This window comes from Bemisia tabaci, chromosome 5 (genome assembly GCF_918797505.1).
Source record: "Bemisia tabaci chromosome 5, PGI_BMITA_v3".
Classification (NCBI taxonomy): domain Eukaryota; kingdom Metazoa; phylum Arthropoda; class Insecta; order Hemiptera; family Aleyrodidae; genus Bemisia; species Bemisia tabaci.
In genome coordinates this window covers 20,516,773-20,529,336 of record NC_092797.1, presented here as the reverse complement: position 1 = coordinate 20,529,336, position 12,564 = coordinate 20,516,773, and the positions used below count along the sequence as shown (strand labels likewise).

Genomic DNA, 12,564 nt, shown 5'->3' with positions numbered 1-12,564 from the left:
AAATTACAACATTACGGGAAAAAAACGATGTCTCGAAAAAAATTTGCCGCGGGGGGCCCTTCGGGACCTCCGCGGAAATTGTTAGGGGGCGATCGCCTCTCCGCCCCCATGGCCAGTCCGCCCCTGGGGGGGGGGAGGCTAAAAATGCCGGAAAAGTGCGTTACGTAATTTATGAACGCTTTCAATGGACGAAATCTTTGTAAAAATTATAAGTGGAACCATGATGTCTGGTCGGATATTTTAATTTGATACTTTCAATAAGGTGCAACAAACAAAACTCCACTCCAAAATTGAATCAGTCTTAGAATGAGTGTAGGAGTATCGTTACGAGTACCACAATTTTGCATTTAAAACATGCGGTTCGCAAGCAGATCTTGTAACAACGTATTAACAGTTGCTGTAAACCGTCAAAATGTAGATTCAAATTATTTGAATTTCCTGGTAGTTGGTACAAAAAACGTATAACTCAAAAAGAAATGAAAGAAACCCACAAGTTAAATTAATAGTTATGAGAGGACAGAGGGAATGTACTTGAGATGATTATAGTAGGCGGAAACGATTTTATTCATACCATCAAAAATTTCTTCAAATTTTTTTATGAAAGTGGTTTTGATTATGCATTCAAAATGATTAAATTAGAGTTTAAATTGCAGACCAATTTGAAATCTCCGGCGCAGCTGTTCTATCAGAAATTGTAATTTTTTGGCAGCCATCCATGCATGAGATTTTGATCTAAATTTATGGGATGGGCAAAACCTGATTCTGGAAAATCACACCCGGCAGCTCTCCCACCTGAAAGTTGGAGTGGAATTTGCAGGTTCCTTCTTTCTAATAGGACCGTGGGTGATTTAACTTTACAAGCACCTTTATTAGTATTCAGAACTTCAGCCTTCAAAAAGGACTTAGCATCAAGTTCGCCGCACAGATTTATTTAAGAATCTGATTGGCAGTGGCTATTAGTACTGATATTTTGAGGCTGCATTCTGATTATGATCAGACTAAAGAGCGTCTCTTCCTTACATGATCAGGAGTAGTCTCAGTTCCAGATGCGCTGGAGAAAAAAATTGGTTCAAGAAAAAGATGGAGCGATTTACCCAATGAGAATTTAGATTAAGTAGGGGGCTACGTCCCCTGACGGCTTCGCGGCCCAATCTTTCGAAGCGCTTCGCGCCTCCGGCGTTATGCGTTACGCGTTTCTTTTATGACTTCGTATTATAGAGTTAGATTAGGAAGATTTTTTTATGTTCACATAAATGATTGATGAAAATCAGCCCCCGCGGAAAAAACCTGAAGTTAACTCGATAAATCATACTCCTATAACTAATCAAAGTCCAAATAATACTTACTTAGCAACTTGAGACCCGATCATTACTGAGTTTAAAGGTAGGTGTGCTGAATATGGCCTGTAAGGATAAAAATTAAGGCAAGTAAATTCCTTGAAGAAAAGTATTCTGATCGTGCAAAGTTCAAAAAATGGCGGCATACAGTTCTTCGCATCTATTTTCAGAAAAAAGCCCCGAATTTTCATCTCATAGCATCTCAGCAAGATGTATTGGCAAACATTTTGAAGTGAGGCCCATGTTGCAAAATATTGCGATGCCTTTCCATTTTTTTTACAAGCTTCAAATAGCCCTTTTTGGCTAATTTCTCGCTTTCCACCAACCCCAGGTGACCATTGTCTGAGCACCTGGCCTGGAATCTAATATAATTTGTACAAATAAGTCATCCGGCATTTTGGAACGCCCCATGCAATCATATACTATTCCTGTTCTTCTTCTTTAGACACATGGTTATTTTTGTGATGAGTCGATTTTTGGGTGAAAAAGCACTCAAATAAACGCTTTCAAATTAGATTCAGAAACTGCCTCTAACATAGAAATACCAAAATTAGAATTTAGGTTTTTAAAATGGATAATTACCTCATGTACGGATCCACGCTCATCCATAGAGCTTCTGTGAGAACTTCTGTAACCCAAGAAAAAATCAAAGAAACGATTATTGCTAGTAAAATAAATAATAATGATGGTAATTGAACTTGCAAAGCGATGTCTCTATCAAGAATTGCTTGTTTTTGACAGGTAATTTGGTTTTTTAGAACACAACCAATCTGCATGAAGGAGCTGCATGAATCAAATGTGCTAATGTTTCATTGATGTACCCGAATTTCCCTTTCAATACCTTTAATTAGGTTATAATATATCGATGGCTAAAGTTAGGAAGCACGAATCCTCGCTCCAAAGTATAGACAATTTGGATTATGTTTTATATTTTTTAGGAGAATACAAACTAAAATATTCGTGCATTTTTTTTAAATCCTCCCTTTTTACCTGAATGAAAATCCTAAGTATTATTTTGTTCGCTCATAATAATATTCAAGTTGTCCTATGAATTATTATGCTGCAATCTTCATGTAAAACAGGAAGAAAAAGAACGGGGGATGGGGAAGGGCAGGCGTGTCTTACTAAGGATAAAGATTGCTCAAAAAAAGCAACTTCAATCACAATCTTGCTCAAAAAAAATGACACAGCAATCAAAATTAATCAAACCGTGATGATACAACAGTTTGCACTCAACGACCACGCGTGTTGCATGTAAAAAAAATGAAGGCTCTCAGTAAGCTCCTATTGAGCGCACATAATGGCGCGGAGCGATGCGCCTCACCAGTGGTTTTTAGATAGAGAGAGTGGGCGTATTTTTTTTTGCGTATGCTTTCACTGTGTAGTTGTCTTATCCTCAGGCGCAGAAACAGAATTATTTAAAGAATTACTTACCATTAGCTTTTAAAGTAGGAACATTTTCTTCTTCTAATTTCAGGCAAGATTTGTCAATTTCACCTTCGAAATGTTTGACGAGAATAAACTTTTTATTTTTCACCATATTGTCGGTTTGTGACGAAAGAGAGCGGCGAAGTAACTGCCGAGAAGATCTGAAACAACGAATGAAATGCTCTAGATTAATCATAAATATTCCAACAAATGATAATTTTTTTTTTATTTATTCATACATTTGTTGAACTAAACACATGAAACTTGAATTTGCACTAAGGCTACCCATATAATGTAAAAAAGTATAGTGAACGGACTTTCGACGAGAAAAGATATGAATCTCAAATAAAATCGTCAATGATGATTAACATCGATGTCAAAGTGCCCTTATGTTCAAGTTTTTTGACAGTTATACTCTGAGACGAGTTTTAATCGAAATGACTAATACCAGAAGCGTTCCTAAAATGTCACCCAAACTCCTTCATTCGAAGTACCTTCAAATTGCGTTCTCAAACACTGCCCGGGGAGACTTACACGTGCTTTACAAAAGAATGTTGTCATTTTGTCCTTCAAACAAAGTATTAAAATATAATCGTCAGATTTTTTCTTTTAAATATCATGTGTGAGTTCAATTCAACCAATTGCAGTGTTTTCTTTCCTTGAAAATCAAGTTCATAAGTTTAGACACATAGGATTCAGGCTTACAGGTTCATACAGACTTAAATAATACCTCTATTCATTTCAATTCACAGATTTATTGCAATAAGAAAACGATTGTCGACGGATTTTATGAAATTTTGGCGGGAATACCAATCTGATGGACAACATTGGCAATGAGATCGACACAAATGCCAATAGCGGCAATCCAATCGTCAGTTGTTGGCGGTCGGTTTGCCAATTTTGTGCCTGCCTCATTCGATATTCGATGGGTACATTCGATAGTTTTTTCCAGAACAAGTGGACTTTTTTGATGTCGAATACTTCGCCGCGCCTTGCGTAAAGGCAGCAAAATTTAATGGCGATAAATCGCATATGACGTACCGCTTTAAATCAGTCTATTCTTGCCCGTTACACCGCTCGCTAACATTGACGACTCTATCGAGCACCAATTTCTCGGTATGTTTATCACTTATCACCACAGATTTTAAATATTCAAAAAATAAAATCGAAATCACGATTTCAAACCGGATATCTTACTTCAATAGTTAACTTCTTACGTTCCTTAGAAAATCTTGTGATTTTTATGACAAACAGGGTACCCGATGAAAATAAATGTTGGGGAAAATAAGCTAATCATGAAGCAACGAAACACTCTCATGAGTAAGCTGTCATTTCATCACGAATCTTACGTATCAATTTTCTCTCATGTACTGTTTGATCATGTTCCGGTTTTGACGCATGCTCACATAAAAACAGGTTTGAATAAATAACGTTTGCTTTTTATAGTTTCCCAAGAAACGATTCATGGGAGTTTTGGATGATTTCATTGCTCATTCATGGCACACAATATTGCACATGAAAATAACACGATTAACAATAAATGATGAAATAGAACTGTGCGGTGTTGTAGCATCAAATGCATCAAGCATCAAACTGAACAGATGTCTTTCCTCTCGCTCTCTTCATTATACATGAACTATAAATAAGAATTATTTAAGGAGGGGGGCACAGAGAGGCACCAATCATCGAGGGGAATGAAGGGAAGTGGCAGAGTAGGTCCCCGGCCCATTCTTTCCTCCTCTGTAGGTATTATGTTGCTGGTGAATGTTTAGACTATGTATTCCAGATTTCAACGACGTAGATGTTAAACATATTCAAAGGAAAACTAACATTTTAATTTAACATTTGACATTTTGTCTTATAAGATCTCCTCCATTTTTTTCTTGCCTTAAAAAGCGTAAAATATTGTGACATCTGCGAGATAGTTAACGGTTTGTTTTGCTTTGAGTGAATAATTTAAATGTTTAAAATTTTAAGATATGACAATTAGCGTCTTTGAACTTTCACCGGCAATCTGTTGAATACACTGATGGGACCTTTGAAGTTTATTAGAGCCTTACCTCGTGTAACCGAGTAGTACTTGACGAATAAATTGCATCCCACTGTAATCAAACGAATAAAATTCGAAGCTTAGTTTTTTGGTTGGATTAAAATGTTTCTTCGTCTCGATCCCGAATTTGAATTTGTATTCAATTGATGGATCAAGCATTTTCATTTACAATAAAATGTAAATGCATGATCGAGACTTAGGTATGCAGATGTAAATTGCGGTGCGTGTAGGTGTGTGATCATTGAATATTATGCACCAAAAGTGAATCTCACTCATTGTTTTCGTAGAAAAATGACATTGGATCATATTAAGATGATTAAATCCTAAATAATAAAGAAAATTTACTATGAATATTTTTCCTTAAATGATTAATCGAATGAACGATAAATAAAATAAATAGATTTGTTTTTCGAAGAAATCAGCTCCACTTTGAATAAAAAAATAAAAATTTTTAATGGAATTCTCATTTTATGATAAATTACATGATTTTGTCTATTTTTTCCTGTATTTTACTTTGGACAATAATATATCCCATATATGAACCGAAAAGCTTTATTTTCAATTGAAATATATACGTGATATATTTATTTTTTGTATACGAGTGTGTAACTAAATAAGTAAACATATTTTATTTATCTGCACCATTTTAGCTCCTCAAGAAAAAATGTGTACATCTTGTGCTCTTGGGATTGACAGCACACAACAGAACACTTGAACCTCACGCTGATTGCATTGACCCTTCAAAATGGCTTGAAAGGAGGTCAACACGTTGAACTTGTCCTTACAAAATTCAAGTTGAGAGAATGGTTCATTTTTCGAACAATAAAACCGGTTGGTACGACTGGGACGGATAAAAAATTATTCAACAGTTGAACTGTTACTGGCGTACCATATCCGCATACATCGAGTAGGTATGTTTCATTTTTATGTTTACTTTTAAAGTTTTAATGAAATGTAGAAAACTGTTATACCTCAGGATTTCTGACTAAAATAATTGTTAACTATGTAACCAATGCAAACAAAAAATTAAGTACCTACAATGTACCAATTCTATGATAAAAAAAAGAAAAAAGGAAAAAAGGAAAAAAAGAAGAGAAAGAAGAAAAGAAGAGGAAGCAGTAATAATATTAAATTGAATTGTCTTTAAAACTGCATTCAAATATTTACCGCTTGATCATACCAATGCATCATACGTCACTCCACAGCGCTTTGTGGTGCTCTACAACCCCTATAGCCGCTGTTCTCTATTAAACTAGCCCTTGGTTGATCATATACACGCCTTTAAATGTATTACTAAAATATGGCATCGAACTTACTGCAATGTCACATTCATCTCAATGTGAAGGTCATCTCCGCGAGTTTTGCAAAAACTGTGGTGCATGTTTCTTTTTGTTCAAATTCATTTTATGTCATTGCATTTGACTGCCGTGCATTCCTGAAATCACTGAGAAGAGCAGTCGGTGCCCCAAAGCATATGTTTAAACCGTCCAGGAGGGGGTCCGCGCAAATATGATAGCGGAAGGGGGGGGGGGCAAGACTACAGGGAGGGGAAGCTGAAGCGTATGGAATTTGGCGGGTTTTCGTTTTCTCACGCTGCAGGAGTTGGAGTCGGATACCCACGAATGAATGAACCACTCTAAATTCGTACGAGTTCGGTGCTTTTGACACTGACCTACTGTTTTGAGACCCAGACAAGGTCACCCACTCCGTATGGCGTGGCATCACCGAGGATCAGATTTGTAACTCCTCGCAATTCTTGTGCTTTACTTTTGCGCCTAAGAATCGTTAAATCACCGATGTTGGTACGGTCGACACTTTCTCGGGAAAAATACCGTGCTCGCTGAGGAAGAAAGACATGGTGCAAGGAGAAACTATAATAACTTTTAATAATACCTCGTAACGAAAAGTCTTAAAAAAATTGTTCAGCCAAAAGTTGTAGGAATCCTATCTTTATTTCACAGTTAAGTTAACCACGATAAAAGTCAACTTGAAGTTTGTGGAATGAAGATAAACACGAACATAATAAACTTCTATTTTTATTTTACGGTAAAGTTTACCACGATAATAGTCGACTTGAAGTTCGCGGGATGAAGATAAATATGAACATTTTGAATTTTATCACATCTGACCACGAGCAAAACTAAGATACTTTTGTATCGGAGTGTCCACGTGAGGGTCTCTTGAACTTCCACGACAAAAAGGCATAGCATCAAGATAGAAATCTTTTAAATTAATACTTTTTACACGTAAAGTAAAGTTCAAATGAAACCTCCATTTTCAATGAAAAAATATCGATTATAAAATCTCAAGCAAGTAGAAACTCTATCTAAACAGAGTAGTTTAGGTCAAATGTGAGAATGTGACATTGAATTCTACTCGACACAGCATCAATCCTGTCTAAGTCGACCGCACCTACTCGCTTAAAATTGATTTTCTGAAAATTTTCCACATGTATTATAAGGTCGCGCTCTTTTCACAGATCAGGCTACAATTTGGAATTTTATGAAAATAAACCGCAATAACTAACAATCGGTGGTCCTCTATTTGTAGAAGTATAGACTAGTATTTTTAAGTCAATATGCGTAGGGGGAAAAATTTAAAAGATTTTTAAGCTCAGAGAAATACGTATCAGGCAAAACCTGTTTTTCCACCTGAAAAACACCGATGTATATGATCGACATTTTTGTTTATAAAGAAACCTTGTGATGCATATCATCATTCCGAATAATCTCCTACGTCAACATGAGCCTGGAACGAGATACCATGAATACCACGTGCAACAGGGAAAGTCATCGGGTGAGACACCTAGGTGACGTCACATGAACCCTTCCCTCTACTTGCTCCTTCTTTCCGTAATTTAATTTCATCGACAAATTATTCAAAACAAGTTGTCGTGACAGGAATCCTATTAGGGCCAAGGAGGGAGCCGTAGAGCGAAGAGAACCGCTGTAGTCAAAAGCTATGAGCAGAACTTGCTCTGGCCAAAAAATAGCGTCGCATCTTACTCTTTTTTCAAGTGATGGCGTGAAGCACTTAAAATCCTGTTTTTGATGGTATGAAACAGTGGCGAGGCGTGAACGATCGACAATCGACATTTTCCCATTTAAAGCTAAGGTAAAGAATCGATTTATTAAGGTGTTTGTAGCGAACACCCTGCTTATCGATCCTTTTCCATAGGTTTAAGTGACAGATCAATCGATATATCGCAAAACACGCCACTCTACTGTGTAAAACACGAAACTGCCGTGCTATCACTGTGTATAGGTAAAACTTTTACCTCGGTATGACATGCAATATACAGCAAGAGCAAGGGACGGGAATAAAAACAGAACACCAGATTGGCATCGATTACTTAATTACAAAAACATGTGTCTAAATCTCAAACGTGTAATTATCACCCTCAGTAATTTCCTGACATTAATGATAGCATCAACCAATATTAGGGAGGAGTCTCCTATCCTGGGCCTCCGAAGAGCAGAATATTTTTTTCCTGTCCCCGTTTTAAATAATAAAAAAATATAAGGACCATTTTCTTTTTAGAGGGCAAACAGAAACCCAATAGCCGTGGTAAAAATTGGCGATAAGAGCTGCGTTTCAAAATACTATAGGAATTCTTATAGCCGGCTAAAGAAGGCTACAGAAAATCATATAGCTGGCTGTAGAATGCGGAGAAAATAATATGGCCGGGCTATACGAAGCGATAAAAAATTATGCAGCCGGGCTTTAGTTCCTGTAGCCGGGCTTTACACTTTATCGCCTGGCTGTTGCTTTTTCGCCATCGATTATAAAAGGCTATAAGAAATTGTGTAGAAATTCGTGTGCTTTGGAAATCATTAAGTTTGATACGGAACCACCTTAATATTTACAAAACACACATTATATTTTCCTTTAATACATATTTTTTTTCATCAATTAAAATGAGAATAATCCATACAGGATGTGAAAACATTTCAAAATCATGAGTTGAATAAAGCTGACTCCGCCAGATTAAATATTAGAGCTTAACACAAAGCGGAGCGGCGACACACTGGCGCCTACAAACCTAACAGGGATACTTCACGCATTGCGCAACGCGCGAAGTATCCCTGTTAGGTTTGCAGGCGCCAATGCGTGTTTCGCGCTGGCTGCCCGCCTGCCACGGCGCTTGAAGCAACTGTTTCACACCAGAGGTATTGCACAGTATCATACGAAACTGAAGACGCTCTAATATATTAGTAATGGCAGGCATCCATCAAAAGTACGGAGCTTTCCTCGCAAAATAAATCAAGATACTACGGCCCAAAAAGAGAGCAGTATTCCAAAAACTCACTAAGTCCTAGCATCCGTAATTAGTAACGTTTAGCATACACTTTATCGCCTGGCTGTTGCTTAATCGCCATCGGCTATAAAAGGCTATAAGAAATTGTGTAGCCGGCTATAGAAGCTATTGGAAATCTTACAGCCGGCTGTAGGTCTATGGTATTTTGGAACACAGATTCTACTGCCAATTTTTACCAGGGAGAGCCCATATTTTTTCAAAGCAATGCGAGTAAAAAGATTTCACGTACCAAAAAAGAATTGAGAGAACTTATAACCTGATCTGTTGCCGTTTGAAAATTGAAAAAATATATGTATTGCTGTACTCCTCTATTAAAATGGGCGTCTGCGGGTCTAAATTAGTGTTAGAATTCAAATGAAATAATTCCTCAGATGTGTCTCATCATACAATCCTCAGCCGGAGGAACGGTCGGAAAACTAGGAGCGTGTGAATTTTTCTTGATAATTACATTTTCAGATTTACCTACCAAATGGAAAAATTGACAGACTTTAAGTACTCAACTCATTGCCGGTTCATTTGGTTGAAGTTTTTTTCTTTCTCTGTTGTCCAATGGTATCTGTGATAGACAAAGGACTGATATATGAATCAACAACTCACTCTTATCATAGGTGAATCCAGACATCTCGAAAAGGGAAGGGGGGCGTACGGGGGATCAAGATCAAGGGGCTTCCCCCAGAAATTTTTTGAATTTTCGAAGCATCCAAATTAAATTTAAGTCAATTTCGTCATAAATAATTGTTAAATAAAAGCGTACTTCCTTCTGTTTTTCTCCGTTCCTTCCTTTTTCCATTATTCTCTTCTTCTTCCTCCTTTTTTTCGGGTGAACGAGGAGGGTGCACGGGCACGCTCCCTTGACCCCCCCTCCCCCCGGATCCGCCTACGACATTCATTGAATCCAGATAAATTTTTAAGGTGATTTTTCTAAAATTCGAATGAGGTTTTTGGGAAAATAAAAGTTGTTCCGCTCTTATTTCCGGTTTAAATACTCAGGTACGCAGATAATTTGCTTGCGTGAAAAATATTGAAGTCGCAAGAGTTAAACATGATTGTCCGAGGTTCTTTTAGGCTTCTATTCTCATTAGTTGAGCATGGCAGGGGCAGCGCGCAACCTCGCGCGAGTAATGACTTGCCTGTTTTTGCAACTTTGCGCTGGTCAGTGAAATGAATCAGCAACACATTTTCCGGTGTTTTTACTCGAGACGAGGACTCATCGCGCATCGCACGGTTGTAGAAACAACGAAAAGGAGACAAACGCAAACTGGCAACGAAAAATTTTTAAAAATTTCGTTCGCATTCACCGACCAAAAATTATAATAAAAAAAATATTTGGAAATAAAAATAAACTGATAGTGAAGCGATTAAGATTATTAATCTAATCAAAAATTTAAAACCGAAGTCGAAGTCGAGTCTCTTACTTGTACCTTCACAATGTAAGCAACCAATTAATCCTCTTATTAATAGTATGCGCGCCGGCTTACAACAAAATATAATCCCCTGCTTCTTACGACAAATCGACAAGAGTGATCGTAAGTATTCGCAGTGGTAATAGGAAGAACGATTTGATAGTATATGAACGATTGAAAATTTCAAAATCTTATGACATTTTTCAAAGACAATATCAGAGAATTTTTTTGTTTTGAATCGAATGTAAAATTTCAGGAGGAAATAATGTGTAAAATAGGTTCTAGACTGTGATTCGAGTGAATATCACAACTTGTTTTGTCTGTCGCTTTGTCATGTGTAGTAGTGGAAGTTTAAAATTAATCCGAGCTAATTGTGTGGTTTCAAACAGACCTGAACTAATTCTTGATCAAGTTTTTCATTTTAAACGCAAAGTAGTGTGGAATGACTTGATTTTTACGGATTTTATAATACATATGTGTGGTCCACTGAAGTTAACGAGAAATGTGCAAGAGGTTTGTTGAACTGTATTACATTTTTGAGGGTTTTCATGTGTTTTCAATTTAACGAACGTATTCTTCTCCAATTTCTCATGATCTGGCAACCGCGTCTGTACATACGCGATCAACATACAAAGGACAACATTTTTATGAGCACAAATCCGCACTGACCCTGGTTCTCATCTTAATGAAGCCTCTAGAATATCAAAATCTCGTTTTGTTTTCGCGTATGGATACGTGATGGTAATCGACCAAGTCAGTATCCAACAAGCTTAACTTTTTCGCAAACGAGCAGAAGCGAGGCACGAATGATCGACTATCGACATTTCCCCATTTGAAGCCATGGTAAAGAATCGACTATCGAGAAGTCGATTGCGAACACCCTACTTGTCGATCCTTTTCCATGGGTTTATATGGCAGATCGATCGATATATCGCAAAGCACGCAACGCTACTGCAAAACTTCCTCAATTAAAAGACTTCAGACTCAAAACTTCAGTCTAGTAAGGACGAGCTTTCAGTACCATGAGCATATTCATGTATCTACATATCGATTGTGAAACTGCAAAAATGCGTAACTCATTGTCAGTTTGCGGCGTTGCTGACTTCCCATCAGACTTTATTTTCTTCATCGCAAACTAGTAAACGTTATTTCTTGAAAACTCCGGTGATTTTTCTTATCCATTTGAAGAATATTCTATTCTGTTAACATTTCAAGCGATGATGTCGGTTCGGTCTCTTTCCAAAAAAATAAAATAGGGGCGGAGATTTTGAAACACCGCAACCAAGATACGCATCTATAAAGCTTCACCGTCGATATACTGAAAGTGAATCAAATACACGAATTAATTTACCTCTTTGAAGTTGACGAGATCTCACCCAGAATGGTCATTCAAGCTCATTGAAAAATGAACGATCCGGATCATTCAATTTGAATGAGTTTTTCGTCAGCTCATTCAAATTTGAATGATCCAGATCGTTCACTTGATCATTGAATTTTAATGCGCCCGAATGAGCTTGAATGATCCTGATCATTGGATTTGAACGAGCTTGAATGATCCGGATCATTGGATTTCAACGAGCTTGAATGATCCGGATCATTGGATTTCAACGAGCTTGAATGATCCGGATCATTGGATTTCAACGAGCTTGAATGATCCGGATCATTGGATTTCAACGAGCTTGAATGATCCGGATCATTGGATTTCAACGAGCTTGAATGATCCGGATCATTGGATTCCAATGAGCTTGAATGATCGTGATCATTGAATTCCAACGAGTTTGAATGATCCTGATCGTTGAATTTCAACGAGCTTGAATGATCCTGATCGTTGAATTTCAACGAGCTTGAATGATCCTGATCGTTGAATCCCAACTAGCTTGAATGATCCTGATCATTGAATCCCAGCCAGCTTGAATTCTCCTGATCGTTGATTTCCAGTGAGTCAAGGTCTCGGTCTGATGAGAATCTATTATAAAAAGATTGTAAATAGTATAGAAGCAAAAGTACATGGGTATCCATTCTCACTTT

General features: G+C 37.3%; 1 protein-coding gene across 4 annotated transcripts in view; it reads right to left on the bottom strand.

Moving 5' to 3' along the window:
- The window catches only part of LOC109036614 (prostaglandin reductase 1), a 62,078-nt gene that overhangs the window by 26,383 nt on the left and 23,131 nt on the right, over positions 1-12,564 (bottom strand). For 2 of the 4 annotated variants that reach the window (XM_019050950.2, XM_019050953.2), the window contains exons 2-5: positions 4,826-4,867; positions 2,772-2,926; positions 1,920-1,965; positions 1,347-1,403 (exon numbers count right to left, since the gene is read on the bottom strand). In XM_019050950.2, the coding sequence (XP_018906495.2) occupies positions 1,347-1,403; positions 1,920-1,965; positions 2,772-2,926; positions 4,826-4,867 (300 nt within the window). The remainder of the gene's footprint in view (positions 1-1,346; positions 1,404-1,919; positions 1,966-2,771; positions 2,927-4,825; positions 4,868-12,564) is intronic. The other 2 variants (XM_019050951.2, XM_019050952.2) reach the window with 1 other exon arrangement.